This window comes from Phoca vitulina, unplaced genomic scaffold (genome assembly GCF_004348235.1).
Source record: "Phoca vitulina isolate PV1807 unplaced genomic scaffold, GSC_HSeal_1.0 scaffold20, whole genome shotgun sequence".
Taxonomy (NCBI): Eukaryota; Metazoa; Chordata; class Mammalia; order Carnivora; family Phocidae; genus Phoca; species Phoca vitulina.
The window spans coordinates 16,278,470-16,300,457 of NW_022589723.1; the positions used below are offsets into that span (position 1 = coordinate 16,278,470).

The 21,988-nt window shown below is 39.8% G+C and overlaps 1 protein-coding gene across 3 annotated transcripts in view; it reads right to left on the minus strand.

Moving 5' to 3' along the window:
- FBN1 (fibrillin 1) overlaps window positions 1-21,988 on the minus strand; it is a 227,712-nt gene that overhangs the window by 180,554 nt on the left and 25,170 nt on the right. For all 3 annotated transcript variants that reach the window (XR_004301028.1, XM_032417484.1, XM_032417485.1), the window contains 4 exons: window positions 19,252-19,334; window positions 17,194-17,292; window positions 7,286-7,381; window positions 3,788-3,883 (listed from right to left, as the gene is read on the minus strand). Coding sequence is in view for 2 of the 3 variants with exons in the window: in XM_032417484.1 (XP_032273375.1) it covers window positions 3,788-3,883; window positions 7,286-7,381; window positions 17,194-17,292; window positions 19,252-19,334 (374 nt within the window). In the remaining variant the exon portion in view is untranslated. The remainder of the gene's footprint in view (window positions 1-3,787; window positions 3,884-7,285; window positions 7,382-17,193; window positions 17,293-19,251; window positions 19,335-21,988) is intronic.

The window sequence follows — 21,988 nt, forward strand, 5'->3', positions numbered from 1 at the left end:
AAAGAAAGAAAGAAAGAAAGAAAGAAAGAAAGAAAGAAAGAAAGAAAAGAAAGAAAGAAAGAAAGAAAGAAAATGCTAACATACTGTACCACTGAGGGTTGGCAAGAGAAATTTTACTAAGTTGCTCAAGGCCCCAGCAGAGAGAAGGCAAAATGAAGGGGAGTGGGGGGAGGAGGCTATCCAAAAAACCATAAGTGTAAATTTACACTCTATGTAAATATAGTAGGAGGTGGCAGACTTAAGTGCTCACAGGGCTAAGCAGCAAACTAAATGGAAGCAAACTAAAAATGGATGAGGTGAGCACGATGCATCACCATAGGGAGTGGTAAAGCCTGTGACAAACTGGAAAACGTAACTAAAGGTATTCACATTCAGTTTTTAAGAAGTAAACACTGCAGGCCAAGCAAATCATAGGTCTCTACTTTTCCTCCTTTTAGTATAGAGAGCCAGGCAACAGTATCACTGCCACCTGCCCGATGAAGCTCACAAGCCAAGATATTCTTTAAAAACATTACTTATTTTACTGGCTGAAAGCTATAAGTGAGACAAATTTGCTTCATGTCCTGGTTGCATTTGTTGAATGAATGTTCTAATTTGCAACTCAAGCATGGATCGACTGCTTATCTCCATCACAAATCCAAACACTATGTTCATGGATTATCAAGATTCACTTAGGGCTCAAAGTGATCCAAATCCTGCCAGTGTCACCCCCAAAGGGTATCCCATACTTGCACTGGCTCTCTGAGGTGGTTACAGATGTACAGAAGTTCCAACATCTGCCAGGGACAAAGCTGCTTATCCTGAGAAGTACTTGTAACTGACATTTGAAATGGTCCTTTCCATGTGTATTACATCATGATAGGAAGCTGTTTATTTGCTTATTGCCACCTGGTTTTAGTCAAAATATACCTTCCTTTCTGCATCCTTTCCAACTGAAAAAATGACAGTCTTGTGGCCCTAAAAGATCACTCTCGTGAAAATGGGGCCACATTCAATTAGTCATCAACACTGTAAACTCTGCTTAAAATGAAACCAGTGAAAAGTATCCAGGACTATCCACAAGTAGGTAAACAGCAATTCTAGGAGACACTTGTTCATATCTGATACTCATATCTCCAGATTTTCTGGTGCTTTAAAATAAGTGCAGTTCAACATTTATTGGCCATGTACTATGCATTAGGCATTGAACTTGGTGTGGGAATTAAAAAGCTGATGAAACCATAGTTGCTGCTGACAAGCTTATACCCTAGTCGGGGAGAGGGGCATGGGAACCTGCTGTTTCAATATAATGTGGTAAGTGCTATCAAAACAGGCGTGGAGAGTGTGCTAAGGGAGAACGCAGAAGGAGGACTTGGCTCAGCCTCCTGGAAGGGAGAAAGGAAATTAGTAAAGACTTCTTAGAAGTTCTTTTTAAAAATAAAAAGCCATATTCCAATTAAAACATAATGCAACTAGCCTAGGTAGTTAAACAACTTAATAAACTCGCCTAGGTAATAAACAACTTAATCAGTATACTAACCCACCATCAGAAGTCACACTGAACACTTCCCTATGCTTCAGGATGGATTTGTCCTGACTCAGTCCTACATTTTTATTAATCATTCTTGAAATCATGAGCATGCCATTTGAGTAAAGGGATATAATTCTTTAAAGCAGTAAGCAGATGACTTCCATAAGAGCAAGAAACAGTGAAGACTCTCTAAGTGGAAATTTCTCCCATGTAGTGAGGGAAATTGTACTTATGTTTCCCTTTTCCCATTGAATGTCCGGGACTGTATTCATGGGTAGAACAGGCAAAGGGTAACAATGAAAGAGAGACTGCTTCCTCCCCAACCTCCACTATAGCACATGCCTGAAAATCTGCCATTTGGGGATTAATTTTATTTGGGGATAATCACCACTGTGAAGATCTATGGGACCAAAATATATTTACACCTAGTACAAATTTCAGGATAGCGTTATCACCAAAGGGAGCAGTTAAAGATACTCCAAACGCAGAGAAATCCCTGAATAATATGCCAGTTTTGATTCAAAGTTTAGTAACTCAATGCATTTACTTCATTCCTTAATCTCAGTCAAAGGTGAAGTCTTTGAAGAAATAACTGTGGAATGGTTAAATATCATGCCCCCTTTATTTTAGACTGTGTTATCATCAATGCCTGAACTATAGGAATCAATATTCTTTACAGTAAATCATTAACCACTCTCTTAGAGGTAAAATGCCCTATAACTTCCTCCTATGTGTGATTTTTTCTAAAATAAATTAAACCCAGGATTATCATCTGAGGAATTATTTTCACACACCACTGTCCAAGTTACACACTAACAATTTTAATCTCAACAATTTAAATCCCACATCACCTCACTGAGTAATGATAAGGCCACAGAATGATACTACCTAATCAAAAGAGGTACCTTTATTATTTTGAATACCATTAGAGATTTATTATCTCCAAATCAATAAAAATACTTTAGGTTAGAAAGAGAAACACTTTTAAAGGGGGACTCCAAAATGATGCTGATGAAGGTAGAGCCCATGATGCATTACTCATCCATACCATTTAGTGGTACTGAATTAAGATACAATATAATATATCAATTAATAATAGTAATTGGCCTAGTATCTCTAGGCCCTTGTTATAATTACTATTGACCTAGTTACAACCTACTAAAATAGGTATTATTGCTTTATCAGCAAATAACTGAATTTAGATGAAGTTGTAAAAACAGAAGCAGAAAATAATTTCTCCCATACCGATCTCTGCTCTTTGTTTTTAACATAACATAGATTCAACATCTGCTACTTGAATCTTAGCTTTCCATCTCAGAATAGAAAAAAATCTTATACAACTTTGGATAAAAAGTGATGATTGTAGTTTAAAAGGTTCATGAGTATTTTTAATCAGTGTTTTCATGACTACTTGTGCAGTTTTTTATGAAATAAACCTCCTACACTTTCACCATAAAACTGGGAATGATGAGAAACGGCTATGAATGTAGAGACAAGGCAATCAATAAAGCCAAAGTTCAGGGGGTTGGAGGAAAAACTCAATATTACACACCTAAATACATCTCAATATCATATTTGCATTTACAGGTAGGCAAATCAGGTAGAACATTTCTTTTAATTAGGAGAAGCAGTGAGCACCAGACTTAAATACAGAAAAACCACATTCCGACGAAAGCATATTATTAGGTGTGTGAACTTAGGCAGATTCCTTGCCCTCTTCGAGCCTGGGTCTTTCCATATGGAAAAGTGAGGCGTATCAGAGGGCTACACTGAGTATTGGATAAACCACATACGTGAAAGCCCAGTTCGTCCACAATCGACATTTCTAGTGAATTCTGGAGGCTATGCTTGTAGGCCACTACAGCCCCCAGTGGGTTCTCACAGATCTTTAAGAGTGTTTTTCTTTCACTCTAAATTTTTTCCTTTCCATACAGATGTTTCGTTTGGAGCCACTTCTCTAATTTACTAGGACAACAATGAGCTCAATCCTTACCCTTATGGAAAATTCTTCCCTTTTTATCTTGATGCCTGCTAACTGGTGCTTAGGCATGGGCTCACTAGTGAGTCCTGCAGTCCACTGGCAAGAATTATGGAATGACATGCATAGACTTGGGGTCACTGTCTTGTCATCACAGGAACCTTCCCAGTGACAAATCAGAAACCCCCTTGAAGCTCAGCAAAATTCATGCAGGAGCTGTATAAACCCAATGCGTGCTTAAATCAGGAATAGCTTTAGCCATCAGAACATATTTATACTCATTCATTTTTAAAAATTACCTCTTTCACACTGGGGTCCAGTAAAGCCGTAAGTGCAGGCACATCGATTCGGGGCCACACACCTGCCTCCGTTTAAGCATCCACTCTCACAGACAGCTGGAAGGGAAGGAGGGAGAAGCTGAGAGCCTTCACCGGAAATTAGATGCGAACGGAGTAACACTTACCGTCCCCTGAGGCGCAACAATAAAAAATCTAAACAATCACCCTGGTATTCGTTTTCAACAGTTACGTTCCAGTTCCAGCTCTGCATATGTTCCTCAATCAACTCAGGTTAAACTGCCTGGAACAAGTGAGTTTACACCCATGTTGATGCTGACAGTTTCATTCTGGGGAGAATCCGAGCAATGTTTTCAGTTCTGCATCTAAAATGGTGGTTTATAAGAGATGTCACTGGATGAGAACTGCATTTTAGCAAGCTGACTCGTTTGCTTATGATTTGAGGGCTCCCACGAGGGAAAACATTGGCCTCTGTCACCGGTACAGAAATACGGCATGTTAAATCACACAATTAACTACAAACAATAAAACATTAATTCCAACCATATTTATGGACCGGAAGGAAGACCCAAGCGACTGTTGTAACAGAATCTATTGGTGAGATAAGTCCAGTGATGCTTGAGGGAGGGACATTCTACTTGCCAGACAAGGCATTAAAATAAGAACTGAGAGCTCATGCCCTGAACAACTCTTCTCTGTACAATTTCCCGCAATTCTTTCATGCATGGCCTCTTTCTAGGCATCTTTATCCACAAGTGGTGGGCTCTTCTGAGCCAAATTTGCCAGTACCACTCCCTCTTCAAAGCCCAGCTCCTATCTCATTCCCTAATACCTCCTCCTTTTGAGTTAATTCCTCCTTCCTATATTTCCTGCACACTTTATCTGTATCCTTGTGGCAGTCATGGAGTTGAGCCACTCAGATCTGCCTCCAAGAAAACCTACTGTAAGGAGCTTAGCTGGCCGACAGCCCCCAGCCGCCACACCTTCAGATCTGCTTCATGTTCACGCCAAGGACACAGATCTCCTGGCTGCTACCACCCAATGACTAAGCTTAGTGAGGTACCAGAGACGGGGCACTTCTGCCCATCATGGAACTCTCCCAACGGGAAATCTTTGCTCTGGGCTCGCCATCAGCCTGGCCAAGGCTTTCTTAGAGCTGCATTCTAGTCTGAGGCACCTTCTACACAATCTACCCAATCCCCTTCTCCTTGCACAGGAGCGAAGACCAGCATTGTGGTCTGAAGGCCCTCCCCTCCTACTCCTGCTTTCTCACTCCTTTCTTCTTTACAGGCCTTTTCCACAATAAATCTCTTGTATATCCAATTCTGTCTTGGCATCTGGTTGGGATCAGAGGACTTGAACTGACACAACCCCTTATAGCCAAAACTATGGCAAGAGCCCATTTCTCATCATAAAATTAGAGAGGTTTACGTACATTAATTGTTCTGATTTGCCTCTTAATTTACAGTCAGGGGAGAAGGAAAAGATTTTAGGTAGAAAAGAAATTTTGAGATGGCCTAAGCCAACCATCCTATTGTATAGATTAGGAAAGTGAGGTCTAGGAAAGTTTTTCTAACTCTGAAAGTATTAACCAAATGCCTGTTGTGTGGTAGATTCAGGGCTGAACCCCCTCAAGGAGCACCAAAGGGAGCAGAAGATGCCCAGCAGCTCCTCACGATTCCCTTTCCAAAAATGCCTTTGACTCCACCCCCCTCCCACCAGCTCAGTAGCCACAGCCTTGGTACTAGTTCTGCTTCCTGTTTCTTCCCACTGCAGTTACACCCCTACACTGTGGCCACCACAATCTTCCTCATTGTAAACCACTGTAAGCGAAGCATCTGAGGCCAGCATTTCATAGCATTAAATGCACGGGCCATGAAGTCAGACTGCTTGGGTTCAAATCCTAACTCTGCCAATCCCTCCCCATATAACTTCAGACAAGTTACTGATGTCCCTGTGCCCCATTCTCCTCATCTGCTGGAGGTAAAAGACGTCTCTAACTCAGGAGGCTACAGTTTTATTCAATGAGTTAATGCATGTGAAGAGTTGGAAAATGTGCCCAGCACATGGTAAATGTAGAGTAAATAATTCAGCCGAGGAATGGTTGTTGTCGGTTGGTTGTTGTTGTCTCACTCCTCTTCCCTGGCTCTACTGTGGATGCAAACGCGGTATGTGTAAAGGCACTCAAAACCTGGGCCCCCAACTTTCATTTTTACCTTATCTGCCTTCCCATCACCTTCCTCAGCAACATGTGCTACGTCTGCATCTCATCCTCTGCCGTGACCTTGTGCTCTGGCCCATGCTCTGCCCGCGGCACGAGAAGCCCATCCCCCACCATCTGACGGGTGAACCCCACCCCATCCTTCAAGACCCAGCTCAAGGGTCTCCCGCACTGGGGAAGCTGTCCTGTGTCTCCTCTCCCCACGCTGCTGTTGTGGGCTACCCAAAACTCAGTCGTTATTCTTACCACACGTGCAGCGCATGGACAGTCACGGGGGCATTATATAAATTTTGGGCATTATATAAATTTTGGTTCATTTATAGTAACAATATTCATTGTAGCAAATATATATACAATGGCAAAGACTGGAAACAATATGAATAAATGCTCATTATTAAAGATTCATTAAATAAGCAATAAAGCATCTATTTAATGGAGTATTCTGCAACCATTAAAACGTATTTTAAAATGTTTAATAACGTGGAACATACTTCTAATAAAATATTAAGTAAAAAAGGAGTATGAAAAGTCATGTATACAGTAAGATTTCATGTGCCAAATATGCATTAAAAGACTAGAAGGTAATATCTGGAATGATAGGATTATGGAGAATTTTATTATTTTCTCTTTTTGAAATTTTCCAAATTTTCTGCAGGGTGTATATATTCCTCTTAGTGTAATAAAAAGTAAGCTTTCTTGAAGGAATTTTCATCTTCTGCAGGGGCTGACTGAGAGTAGACACAAAATAAACAGTGTTCATGAATGAACCAGCAAACCAAACACCATGTGGTATTACAGTAGCAGAATCTAGGTTGGGAAACTGGAGAGATCCAGATATGATTAGTCAAGAAAAAGAACGTGTTTGGGGAGAAAGATGAGGTTGAGTTTTGAAATACTTCAAGATGCTTCTTAAAAAGCCAGGTGGACATATTCAGCAATCAAATGGAAGGTATACATCTGGAACAAACAAGAATTCTACACCTTGGGTGCTGATCATACATGAAGGGGATGAGGTAAGCAGGGGTGCTGAAGATAAATGAGAAGAAAATGAGCCCAACCAGCACTCCCAAGGTTCCAATCAGAAATCTGGTGCAAAGTGCATTAGATGGGTGATCTGGTCATCTGTAAGACTCACCAGACATCTATAAAAATGCCACCTCCCAGATAACCAAAGAGAATCCATCAGCACTGAGCTCTATATTCTTTTTGTCTCCGTAGCTGTCTACACATTTGCCTACATAGTTTAGCAGGTAGGATACCTATGAGTATGGTTTACTTACGTTGTCCACAGTGAGTGCCTATGTATCCTTTCTGGCACAGACAGTGATCATCACTACAGCTACCTCCGTTCATACAGCGAATGTTACAGTGTTGGACTTGAAAAGGAAAAAAAAAAAAAAAGAATGATTTACTTTTGCAGTTTAAGTAGGTAGATTGCAACACTTCACAGGAATTGATCTGTAGTGATCTGGAGAGAAAATAAAATGGTTTATCAAGATTCACATACTTGTGCAGAAATAACCTAACTGACAACACTAACCGTGTTATTTTTAGTGAGTATAAAATCAATTACAATGCAATTGTTTCTTTGATATTTATTGTAATGGTGCTAAATGACTTCCCTAATTCAGCAGGACTTCCCACTCAATGTCATTTCTGTAATTTATAACAACAAGAAAATAGTGCCTTGAGCAACCTTATGAGACAAGATTACAATGGCAATAATTTTCCTGTTACAAGATTTAGAGTCCCACTGTAGGTGGCCAGGAAAACGGTCCGAGTGAGAAATTCCAAGGAATTTTGTTAAAAGAAATTTTGGAGGCAGCAAAAAGAAGAAAAAACTACCTACAAGAGCACTTAATAACAAGGCTGCCTGATAATGGAGGCGACCGGCCTTGGCTCAGAAAGAGCTGCTTGTTTAAACTGTAAACTTAAACTAAATAAGACCCGCAGTGTTTGAAATCCATTCTTTGTCATACTGTCACCTACGGAAGTGTGACTCTGAGGTTCAGGGCAGAAGGACCATGGGGGGCAGGCAGCCTTGGATGTGAGACAAGACACTAGAAGAAACTGGAGTGATAGATGCGTGTGAGGTGAGAATGAGAGCATGGCGTGTGCTCTCCTTTCTCTAGAGTGAAGGCTGTTTCTAATTCAATAATTTAGGATGCTAAAACACTTTCAGAATCCCAGGCTGTCCCTTTGTCCTCTGGAAACAATAACTACCCTACTTGGAGAAGACTAGAGGCTTGATTGAATTCGTCATTAATCCCTGTTGACACAACCTTACACAAGGAGACCAGGATTGGGCACTGGGAGTGGCCTACTCCAACCTGTGTCCTCCAAGCTGTGAGAGAAAATTCCTACAGAAAAAGGCTCCACAATTTTACATAGGGAGAAGAGAACCCCACCTTCTGTGCAAGAGCAGCAATGAGCTGCTCAGCCTTGCTCTTAGGCTCAGTCTTCCTGGAGCATAGGGGCCAAATCTGCTACAAGTAGAGAGAAGATGCCTCGCAGCCCCCACCTTCTTTGGTAGCCCCTGGTTAGGATTCTCAGTGCCGTATCAAGAGTGGCCACGGACTTGAGGAGAAAGGGCCACTTTCATAAGGAGCTACACAAATCTCAGCATGACAGTGGGGAAGAGATGTCAGAACTGAATACTTCCTATGCCCTCATAGAGGACCAAAGAGTTAATTGAGTCAAGCTGAAAGTGATACACTTTCTCAAGAACACGTCACACACTTACTGAAGCACCACAGAGGCTCCCTATCTCTAGTATGCTAAGAACTTCCTCCCTCTCTCAGCATGGCCACGGGCCTTTCAGGGCTCCCTGCATACTTCTGGTAAGTCCTATGGCTCAGTCCCCAATCTACTTCTCAGTCATTCATTCACTTAACAAATCTTTCTGACTGCGTACTGTGTGCCATGCAAAATGCCAAACACAATGTTCTAGTCTCTTGGTGGAATCTCCTCTTTAACCTGTCTCTTTGTCCCTTACCCTTAATCCCCAACATAAAATGCACACAGCTGTTACCAAATACCAAAACCCTACCTATCTCTAAGACCCACTGATCTTTTCTGATTTCTGTTCTCTCTTCTTTCTCCCACTAGATATGAGCTCTCTTTTCTCTGAGTCCAGAGTATTTTATTCTCTTTTGAAATGTATATTATATAACCTAACCTATTTTTTTTAGTTATTTCTCCTATCCCCAACCCATTTGTCCAAAAGCTTCTTTAGAGTGGAAAGCATCATGGTTATTAATTACACGCCCTAAGTGCCTAGAGTAATACCTTGCCTACTTGTAGGTGTGGTATAAAACTTTACTAAGGTAATTTCCATTTACTTAACTCATACCACCAGATAATGACATCTAAAGCTATCCTCAAAAACTAAGACTGAGAAATTGCTCATTATGCCCTAAGCCATTATACAGCCTTAAGTAGGTTGCTATTAAAAATAGTTTATCTTCACTTCCCCATGTATAAAAACAGAAATAAATCCTTTGTTGGAGCACTGTTACAGAAGTCAAGCAACCCAGGAAACTGGTTAAAACAGTTATTTTAGGCTCCTCTGACTCTATTAAAATGTCTCAGCCAAAATGCTTTTGAATTATAAAAACTATCTACAAATATACAAAGGGAATGATTTGGTGAAAATCTGGATAATATTCTAAGTAGGTCAGGAAAAGGTGTATAGTTGCTTTAAAATTTGAAGTTAAACTTAGCTTCATCCTATCTTAGAAAAACAGTGAGGATTGGGAAAAGCACAGGAAATGATGTCATGTGTCAAGCAGCATAGGAACTCAACCCACAAACTGATTTCAATTAAAGTGGTTCATGCCAAGAGCTAATTTCCATTCCCACATGAGCAACAAAGCCATTTAGCTACTTTGAGATAAAAAGCTAACAGTAGTTCAAATAGTGACTTTACATTATTTGTTCAAATTGAAAAATAGAATGAATTCTTTCAGGAAAAATGATAAGTTCACATTTAAGTGCAATATAATAAAAATCTTTCTGATATGCTTTTATATTTTTTCTACCCTGCCTTTCAGGTAAACCTTTTCCAGGTCTAAAATATTTCCAGAAAATATTTTGTCTCCCTTAAAAAATAAGACCCTTGGTCAGACTTCTGAAACAGTAAGGCATAGTTAGTCCAGTGGTCCCAATAATCCAATGAACTATGAATCTTGGGCTAGGGGATCACCCTTAACAAGAGATAATTGGATCTTAACCATCTGCTTTGCCACAAACATGTTTGCCAAAGTAACTTCGCATTCTTTGTGAGTCTTAGATGTTCAGGGGAGAAACGTATTTCTTTAAAACAATCACTCAGGATTTTTGTGGGGAAATAAAGGAACTAGACATGCAGCTTCACTACAGCAGGAACAATTTAGAGAGTATACATACATAAATTGGTTTTATTTTTTTATCGAGTCCTGCCATTGATGCATATTCTAAATTTACACTGATTTGAACAAGCATCCCAGATGTCCAACAATGACAAGACCAAGTCCTATATCTCTAGAAAAAGCCAAAGCTCCACTTGAATCCATAATGATGCGGTATATTTGTTACATGCTCTAAATACTTCAAGTCAGAATATATTCCTAAACTCAATCTGTGTTAAGATTTTACAAACTGACAATACCAGGGGAGTTCAAGTGTCAGTGTCTAAGCTGCTACATGCAGATAACTCTGAGAGCCCTAAGACCCAATGAGGACTTCCCCTTGAAAATGAGCAGACAGCCTCAAAGGGTTTCAACATTCTAGAACTAGCAGGAAATGTTGCCATTTACCTGTATCTATATAGACTCCTAAATAAATGTTTTTTTTCCAGATTCAGTCAATCATTCTGGCCGTTCAATAAATACTAACTGAATGCCTTTCCTTTGCCAGGCACCAGGAAGAGAAGAAGAAACCCCCTTTAGGTGACAGCCCAGTACAAATTAGTTCATAAAATGACCCACAAGAAGAGAACAATTTGAGCATGCTATGGGAATGAAAGAGATGCGGGGCTAAGGTAACAATTTTCTTTGGGATGCCTGAGGTTGGGAATGATTCTACAGACCTGCCATTGTCTTGGCAAGCACAAGGGGCAGAAAGAACATTGAGAGCAATTTGGAAATAAGCATCTATATGGCAAGCACGCAATTTTAATTAGGCTAGGAAAAGCACAGACAGGCAAACTAGAGAGCGAGACTAACTCCTGGACTTTACACCTGAGACAGGTCCACAGGGACAGCCAGAGTCACTGCAGGACAAAAATAATTTTCATTCAGAAAGATAACAGCAATGACATTTTTCCCTAAGTGCATAAATGTCCTGTGGTGCCTAAAGATGCACAACTCAGAAGAGCAACTTCACTTAAGTACCCAAAACAAAAGCAAAAAACAAAACCCTAGCATAGCTGGAAAAAGTTCAGAGGAAGACAGGTTAAATGACAGCAGTGATAAAGGAACTTTATCTGTTTAACTTTCATAGAGAACAGATTAGAAAGCAAAGGACTCAACTGTCTGAGCAGGTTCCACTCCTCCCCTCCCTGTTCATATAAATTCCACACTTCCTGAAGAACCTTTCCAAGGGTCACTTATTCTAGATCAGCGATAGCACCACCTTCCTATCCTGAGTGTCCTCACACTTTCAGCATGCGGTTGTTCCAAACTTGCTCAAACTTGCTCACACACTGCTCTAGAATTGTTCCCCTGGCCTTCTACTACCCTTAGAGTTTAGATTTGTGTTGGGAATACAAGCACCTCCCAAATCTCACTGAATTGAAGTAAACTAAAAATGACAAAAATTTGTTCAAAGTGTAAGGGATTCCGCATAAGGAAGATGTTAATACTCCCTCCCCAAACTGACTTACAGGCTTACTTACTATAGTTCCTATCAAAATCCTAGAAATGTTTTTTTGTAGATGTAGACAAGATTAATCTAAAGTGTATATGGACAGGCAAAGGAACTGGAATAGCTAAAATGATTTTGAAAAAGAAGAGTAAGGTGAAAGAAATTAGTCTACTCAATTTGTAAGACTTTTTATATAGCAGCAGTAATCAAGACTGTATAGTATTGGAGAAGAGACAGACATGTGGATCGACAGAATGAAATGAAGACCTAGAAACAGACCTCTACAAATATGATTTTTGACAAAGGTGCAAAAGTAATTCAATGGGTGAAGGATAGTCTTTTCAAAAACAGATGATGCTGGACATCTATAAGTATTGAAGGAACTTAGACCTCAACCTCATATCCCATAAAAAAAAGTGTCTCAACAATAAATCACAGATATAAATGTAGAATGTAAAACTATATAACATTTTTTAAAAATTGGAGAAAATCTTTAAGATCTAGGGGTAGGAGCTCTTAGAGTTGATACTAAAAGCATGATCCATTAAAGGAAAAATTGAAAAGGGGGATTTTCATCAAATTTTAAAATATTTGCTCTGTAAAAAACTAAGAACATGAAAGAGCAAGTTCCAGAGTGGGAGAAAATGTTTGCATCTCATATATCTGACAAAGGGCTAGGAGCTGTAATATACAAACAACTCTCAAAATAGCAAACAATCCAATTAGAATCTGGGCAAAAGACATAAAGAGACATTTCACTGAAGAAGATACACAGGTAGCAAAATAAGCACAGGCAAAGATGTTCAACATCATAAATCAGGCCAAAAAGGCAAATTAAAATCACAATGAGATATAACTACAGACCTATCAGAATAGCTAAAATTAAAAATAGTGAAAACACCAAAACCTGGTAAGGATGCTGAGAAACTAAGTCATTCATTCATTGCTAGTGAGAATATAAAAGGGTATAGCCACCCCAAAAACAGCCTGGCAGTTTCTTAAAAAACTAAACATGCAACTACCATACCACCCAGCAATTCCATTCCTGGGCATTTATCTCAAAGAAATGAAGACTTATGTTCATATAAAACCCTGTAATGAGGGGGGCCTGGGTGGCTCAGTTGGTCAAGCATCCGACTCTTGGTTTCAGTTTAGGTCATGATCTCAGGGTCATGGGATTGAGCCCCACATCAGGCTCCATGCTCAGTGTGGAGTCTGCTTGAGATTCTCTCCCTCTCCCTCTGCCCCTCCCCTGCTCACACACTCTTTCTCTATAAAATAAATATATAAAATATTTTTAAAAACCCCCAAAACCTGTACATGAATGCTCAGAGCACAACAAAACTGGAGAAAACCTGAATGTCCTTCAACTGGTGAATGGCTAAACAAACTGTGGTACATCCATAGCAAGTAATACTACTCAGCAGTAAAACGGAACAAACAGCTGATACATGCAATGACTTGGATGAATCTCCAGAGAGTCATGCTGAGTGAAAGAAGTCAATCTCAAAAGGTTCCCTATCATGTGATTCCATTTATATAACATTCTTGAAATGACAAAACTGTAGAAATGGAGAAAAGATTAGTGGTTGCCAGGATTAAGGAGAGCATAGGGATAGGAGGAAAATGACTATAAAAGGGCAACATGAGGCATCCCTGCAGTGATAGACCTCTTCCGTATCTTGACTGTATCAATGTCAATATCCTGATGGTGATATCGTGCTATAGTTTCACAGGATGTTAACATGGGAAAACCGGGTGAAGGGTACCCAGGATCTCTCTGTATTATTTCTTACAACTGAATATGAATCTATAATTATCTCAGAAAAGAAATTTAGTTTTAAAAATCCTTTTAAAAAGCATAAAGAATAAAACAGGATGAGTATGAAATTGATCTACAAATTCTTAAATATACAATTCAGGGAACAACTTTTATAATAATACATGTTATTAAAGAAGACAATAATCTGTTTTATATTACATGTATATATATATAAAGAAGAGTTTGAGTAAATTCATCAATCAGTCTACCATGACCTAATTAGAATTAGGATTGCTCAGGGTCCATTGTCAGGCTCAGAGATGGATGGAGTTGAGAACGGTCCAAATAGAATTGAAATTAAAGTCCAGAAAACATGAGGCGCCTGCATGGCTCACTCGGTTAAATATCCCACTCTTGATTTTGGCTCAGGTCATGACCTCAGGGTGGTGAAATCAAGCCCCGTGTCGGGCACCACGTGGAGTCTGCTTAATATTCTCTCTCTCCCTTTCCCTCTGCCCCTCCTCCCTGCTCTCTCTCTCTCTAAAAAAAAAAAAGAAAAGAAAATGTCCAGAAATCCCATTTTCTGACTCTGGATAGCCAGTCTTTTTTGCCCTGGTGCCCCTATGAGCAGTGGCAAGAGTTCCAATAGATTAAGAGAAGCCCTGTCTTCCTAGTTCCCAGAGGAATTGCTGGCTGGCAGTTTGGACCCTTTTGGAAATGCAATCTCCCCTCAGGCCACCACGAAGAGATCATTTCTTATTCTCAGAGTCCCAGGACACTCAAAAGTAGAAAACAGCCTGAAAGAACAACCCTCCTTTCATTCTTTTCATTTTCAAATGAGAAAAATAAGACCTCAGAGGCCCCACAACTTTCCCAGGCCTCCTTGATCACTATCACATAGCAAGTATAAGATTTCTCATACAAAATATTGGTGAAATCTAAATTTGTCCCCTTTTGGTAGAACTACAGGTAGTAAATGCAAGTATTTTGCTGTGTTGAGTTATCCTTCTACTAGCAGGAAAGTTAGCAAAGTGATCTCTCCATATTTATTGCCAACCACACCATGGCCAGGAAGTTCTATAGGATAGTACAGCTATTCCCTAGAACAATACTTCAAAAGGTCAGAAATGAATTCTGATTATCGCAGCTACCCTGAATTTAAAATATTCTGCCATCTTCAATTTTGCAAGATGTTTAGATAATATTAATTCAGATTGAGTCCAAGCCAATGATTTTTTTTTTTAAAGATTTTATTTATTTGATAGAGAGAGTGAGAGAGCACAAGCAGGGAGAACAGTAGAGGGAGAGGGAGAAGCAGGCTCCCCGCCAAGCAGGGAGCCCGATGCGGGGCTCGATCCCAGGACCCTGGGATCATGACCTGAGCCGAAGGCAGACGCTTAACGACTGAGCCACCCAGGCGCCCCCAAGCCAATGATTTTAAAGGCTCCAAGTGCCTCAAAGATCCTGATGAAACCAAATTGTCCTCCTCATACCACTCTTATCCACTAGCTACTCAGGTCCAATGCCCAGGTACCATAGGTGGACCCAAACCTCTTCAGAGAGCATCACCCGTAAGTCTTGGACATCAGTCTCTAACCTAAATCTGGCCCACAGCACCTACCGCTATACTGCCATCTCAAGGCTAGCTTGAAATCTATGAGGCCCAACTTGTTAACATCCTATCTTTACGTCTCGTGATTTTTACTTGACAGAGAAATCAGCAGCAGTTCTCACTATCATATTGAAGACCTTCCCAGCTGGATACCTAGTTTTATCATCCAGCTATATTTTATCCCTGCCAGAGGACTACTGTTGTTGGTTGGCCCAAGGGCCAATCTGAGCGATGGGGTCTGTTCCCAATTTGGTATCTAGATTCCTTCCCCATCCCTTAGGTAGTTCTCGGTGGCAGCCTGATGGAGATGGAGATGTCCAACAGGCTCCTGGAAGTGCCACCAGTTGACTTCTCTACCTTTCTGTCTTCCTCCAGCTCAGGTGCCCTTGATTTGTACAATGAACCTAATGTTGCTTGGAAGATACACATCCAAAACGAAGCTGAGATCAAATAAGAATATGCTATTCTTGGTGCAATAAGCAAATGACTCCCGGCCCATGGGGAAGTTTCTATCCCAATCTACAACTGACGGTGTTTAGTAGTAGGCTGTGTTTGTTTGGGTTGTACCAGAAGCAGATTCTGAGGCAATAATTTAAATGCAAGTAGTCTGTTTTAGAAGTGACTTCAGGAAACACTGGTAGGGGGGGAGGAGGTGAGACAAGGAAGATGATCAAGATGATCAATACATGATCAAGCCTATTACCACTGTGGGCAGCTGGGGCTCAGCCCACTAGGGAATTCCAAGAGACAGTTCAGAACACAGTCCATAGTTCTGCAAACTGAGAGGCAAGGAAGCTGGGGCACTTATCCAACACTCTCTGCCTGTCACTAGTTAATAGTTGTTTCTAGGGCCACCAGCCCTCCAGCACTTCTAGTCTGCCTTGCATGCAGACCTGGCATGCTTCCTGTCAGAAAAATTTTACAGAGCTCTAAGGATGAGTTACAATGAATGCCAAGGTATGTGAGCAGACACCAAAAGGGTCTGTTAGGACTACTTGCCCTATCCTATTTATCAGCTTATGAGAGCCATGGCTAAATATTAGGACCCTTAACAGGTAATCAACCTCGACCACACTGAAGTTTCTACCTGCAACAGACTAAAAGAGAATGCATTTATTCCACAATACTTTTCTTGAAAACCTTGTCAGAAATGGAACACACCACAAGGGGAACTCATTTTCTCACTGGAAATGGGAAATGGAAAAGGAACCTAAGTTTTTCGCTTTGGTAATGGTCAAGGTGTTGAGGCATGAACTTCAACTTTTTTAACGACCCATAATGACTCACCTTCTTCCCAACCCCTGCATTTCCCCTAATTCATTGCTGAGGATGCCACATTTAAAGAATAACCACCCCCCCAAAAAAAAGTATTAAAAAAAACAACAGAACAAGCAAGCAAATGCTCTGGAAAATGAACTGCGGGTATTTATTTGGCATACAGAATGAAGTGGTAAAATTGTGAAAGGGAAAACAGGTTTGTGCTTCAGGAAAAATCACCTCCAAACTGCGATAATGACTTCTCACATTTTCTTCTTGCAAAGGCAGGGGTCTTCAGTTTTTAAAAAGTGTTTAATCAGACTCATACTTCAGTACCACAAGGAAAAGTGCCTAGTTTTCTTGAGCCAAAAATGTACATTTAACAATCATTCCACTGAGCATCTTTTATGGCATTTACATTGGAGATACAAAGATAAATAAGGCAATACCTACAAAGGAGGTCATAATCTTTATATTATTCATAGTAACTATGTCCCATAGGTAATTTCCTTGTGAAGAGTGAAGAAGGAAAATGGGAGGCCAGATTGAGGAAAGCCATTCCAAGATTTTTGGGCAGAACAGAGAAGGCAGATGTTCTAGTGAAAAAATATATATATATATTGCAGGCAAGAGAAAAGCCAAAAGCAAATTTAGGAGAAAATAGGGCATAACCACATAAAATAATATTATATATAATAACATGTTATACTCACTGGATCTGGAGCCACAGGAAGGAGATATCTGACCAGATGGGCAAGTGCACATATTTGGCCTAGAACAAAATCCATCCCCACAGGAATGCCGGCAAATGGCTGTGAATAAAACCAGAGATCTGTTAGTACATGACTTCAGAGCATGGTGCTTTACAGGAACCCAACCCTCAAATGAGGAAATCTGGACTCAGCTTCCTCATGAATTTTGCCATCATGACTTATGTGACCTTAGGTCTCAGGTTTATGCATTTACAGAACAAATGTGTTGGACTAAATAAGCTCTGGATGCAAAATGCAGTAACTCCCTTACTCCCATCGGTTCTCAACCTCTCTCTGCTTATTCCACACAGCACCCAATCTATCAAAAGCCCAGAACACCCTATTTAGAGAAAACAACACAAACAAAAGTCCTGCATTTAAACATATTTAAATGCCTACAAGCATTTTGTTTTTATATTAACTTTAACATTTAATGGTATAAAAATTGCAGCAGGATTCTTGGGAGCTTATTTTATTATAAGCTACTATTTAATAATTTTTATAAAAATCCTGAGCCCTGCTAAGACTAATTCTCTACATCAGATCCTGCCCACTGGGAACATATAATCTACAGAACAGCTACTATCCTACATTTAAGTCCCATTCTCAATGACATCAACAGTCTGAGAGAAGAAATTTGGAATCCATTACAATAGCACTGATTCTATAGTCAAGAAGCTGTTCATCCTTTAGAGAAATATTAACACCTTCATGTCACTGAGAGACTAATATACTGGTACCAAATGCTCTGCTGGTAGCCAGAATAACAAGTTTAAATGGCAAATGATTTATATATATTAGTAGGTCACTACGTTTTATACTCAAAGGCATGATCCCTTCCTCAAATGCAAGCAGCAAATGAGATGTGCAAATTTAAAAATAATACACTTGATAGTGCATTCAAACATCTGAAAAAGCTTAGGATAGGGATTGAAAACTATTAAGAAATAAACTGTCAAAGGATCCTATAAACATCCAATTAAATACCTGAAGACAGCATTTCTCAGAGATTCTATAGAACACCAGGGAGAGGGTTCTGTTGTCAAGTTCATTTAGAAAACTCCAAACACCATTCTATACCTCTCTTAGTGATTAAGTTTTGATCCCTAAATAAAGCACAATGTGCCAAATGAATAAGGTGCTTTTGGTCAAAATCAAGAATTGGGAAAGAGATTAACTTTTTCAGGTCACCGAGAGAACACTGGTTGAAATATTCTGTTCTTCTACACAGACCACTCTAGGCCAAGAGAGAAAGTGGAGTAATTCCTTAACATCCTTTCAGCTCTAAATTTCCCCATTATACTGACAGTTTTCTGAAAACTGGAAATCACTTCATAGGTATGACGACAGTAAAAGTTCATAAAGGACAGAAGCCATAACCAATCTGACATAGTATCTCCATTACATAGCACTTTTTTTGGCATGTGGTCTGCCACTCCACATTTGTGGGATATGATGACAATCTGGAGATTTGCTGTGATTGCACAGTCAATGGAGGAATCACTGGTCCCATTTGAGCTCTTCCCTCCTCTTTCCATTCATCTGCATCTGATGCTCTATCCACTTCCTTTCCTCTCTAGAGTTAGGTCTGTCTTTGGCCTCGACCACCCAAATTCAATGTACAATGTTTGAGTAGGCTTGTGGGAGGCCAACAGAGTTAGAGATGACAGTAAGGAAAGCAGCAATGGTATCCTTTTTTCAAAATCCCATCAAAGTGATTACATAGTCTATGAAGCCAGGTCACATGTACCCTTGAGCAAAGTAACCCTGTGGCTCTCTTCCCTATATGTCAGAAATATTCTAAAGGAAGTCACTGAACTAAAGTATAACAGTCGTTTGACCAAATTAGTGTATTTCCCAATCTGGCTTCAGAGGAAGTAGGAAAATCTTAGAGCTGGAAGGCTCTGCTATAAACATACTAATGGTATGCAGTTACAAAGAAACAAGTACTAAGAATCACCATGCAACCAAAACAACAAAAGAAGAACATGAAGAATGACAGATCATCTATTTACTTACGGACAATACACTGATTTCCACCAGGTAAGGTTTTCCATCCAGGACAACAGTAAGCATTATAACGTGATCCACAGACATTGGGTCTGGAAAAAAAAAAAAAAATCCAATCACAAGAATTCCATACTTTATATACATATATATATATATGACAAAATAAAAGGAAAAAAGGTCTCTGAGTTACAAGAATGGGGCAAATTTTTGCAGACTAAAAAAAAGGTAAACCCATGGGACTCAACACTGGCTTAGTAGTTTGGGATTCTTTAACATATGATACCAATAAGGATATCCCTTAATATTACCTATGCATACATCAGAAAAATTAAAACCAGAGATGCAAAATGCAGTGCATTCTATCACCGCATTTGGCATAGTTATAAATATCTATGGGGCTATATGAGTCTAATTTAAACAATAAAATTCCTACCAATCTAGTTAAGAAAGGTCATCATAAAATCTGCATATAGAGTTTTAAATTTCTACTCATTTAAGCTGTGCATATTTTAATGACCCAACTCACCCCTAAAATGTGACCATATTCTTCCTTTCACTAGAATTATGGGAATCCAAACTCTGACATTAGTCAGAAAAAATAAAAGCCAAAAAATGTAAATATTTCTTTAGCCAAAGTTTGGAAACACAGTAGCTGATACCGGCAGTTACAGGAAAATAAAGAACATGTAACTTCGGGTTTCTTGTTTACAGATATTTCATCAGGTTTCTTGGAGCAAAGCCTCCATTCAGAATCCAGATGATCCATACTTAACAATTTAAGGGAGCCACTGGGTAAGGCTCTAGCTAGTTCTGTATCAGAAATTAAGGCAGAGGATTAAACACGCAGCAACCCCAAAGAAACCATTCATTTCACCATGCCACATCCGAGGGCCTAAACCTTGATGCTACTTCCTCAAGTTTAGGGGCTGATGAATAAGGTCAAATGTTTTGCAATCAGTTTCACAAACAGTGGCTATTCCAAGGCTCGCTGGTATAAATCCTGCAGTCTCATTAGCATAAACCTTTAAAAACAACTTCGTAACTAAAATGTACTTCTAGTTGGGGTGCGCTCACACGTTCTCCTTGTCTGTGTCGACCACGCGTAACAGCACGGAAGCTTCCTGCATCTCCTCTGAACTCACTACTTCAAGCACAAGCAGGACAGGGAACCAGGGTAAGGTCTTTGCCCCATCCTGTGCTCCTCTCATGGCCCCAGAGGACCTGGAGCACTGCAGGACAAAAAGCACACTTCCGACTGACTGATGCCGAGGTCAGAGAGAGAAGTAGGAAAAAAGTTAAAGGAACTCGGGAAAGGGCCCTACATCCATACCCAACAGCCCCAGGTATCTCCAAAGCTACCCAGAAAATGACTGGATAGAGGCTTACTTTGTGCCTGATGCGAGGGGCTCTCTGAGCCTTAGTTTATGTTTCTACACATCAGGATAATGGAATGTCTGCCTTGGCCCCACATCATGTGTGTCTATCAGATGAAATAATGGACATGAATGCAATGCAGCTTTACCTTCTGACCTAAATCAGTGACTCAACCAAAGGAACTATAGAAGGTTAAGGAAGAGAACGTTTATCACAAATTCTAAGCCAGGGGTTCTCAATCCTGTGCCCCTCCTGTGACAAAGTAGTGCCCCAAACTTCAGAGTACCCAGAAGTCCTCAGGGTAAGTCAGAATCTTGGAAAGGGGAGTGAGACGAGAAGTTAGGATAAGGAGCTAAGGTTGGGGGAGCAATCAAATCTTCCAAACTCCATAAAAGTTCTCTAGATTGAAAATGATAATCCAAGCCAGAGTTAACCACCTCAAACCTTCCCCACTAACAGCTCATTACAACTCCACTGGATCCATTCCAACCCCAAACCAAATCCTAGAATAGCTTCAGAGGACCCCTGAGCCTTTGCAGGTGTCCTGTGGTCGGAATAACTATGTTTTCAAACAAAAATCAGGACATATTGTCTGACAAGAATGAGTGTATTTATGGAGTAATAACACATATAACATGGTGAAAAAGCTAAGAATAAAGAGTCCAGAATCAGAAATTTCATCCTACAAAACAAGATATTCCAAAGATTTTCCAAGGTGTTTGAAAAATCACAGTAATATAAACATGCCTCATTGTTTTTTCAATGTTTACAATCAACCTACAGACAAAAGATGGAAGAAGTTATGATTTACAATGATTGCAAATCAAAATGTAAATGTTTTAAACCTGCACCTGTAAAAGTAATGGTATAGCTGTCATAAACCAGGAAACGAGTTGGGAAGAAAGGTATGGAGAGAAATAAAGTAGTTGATTCAAGAAACAGAGGTTTAAGTATATTATATAATGTTTTAAAATAACCAATAACTGAAAGTCATACTATGATTACAAAAAAAAAGTGGGAAGGCAAAGAGAGAGAAAAGGTATAGATATCTCAGTGAGCTATGGCCCCATCTTTCATGGCAAGGAGCCAATACGGGTACTGTGTAAATCTGGAAATAGAGGAACAAGCACAGTCCATGGTGTCGTGAAGATAAACATGAGAAGAACTAAAACCAGAAATGGTTAAAATTGGTTGGCTCAAGAGATGAGAATCTGGGGAAATGAAGAGAAATCTTTTGCATTCTCACCTAATACTCATTCATAACTGCTCATTTTTTTAAAGCGTGCCGTTATACTTTGATCATCCTCTTTTATTTAAAGCAATAACTTTAAAAGTATAAACACCTTCTCTCATAAATGGGGTACTTTCTGCT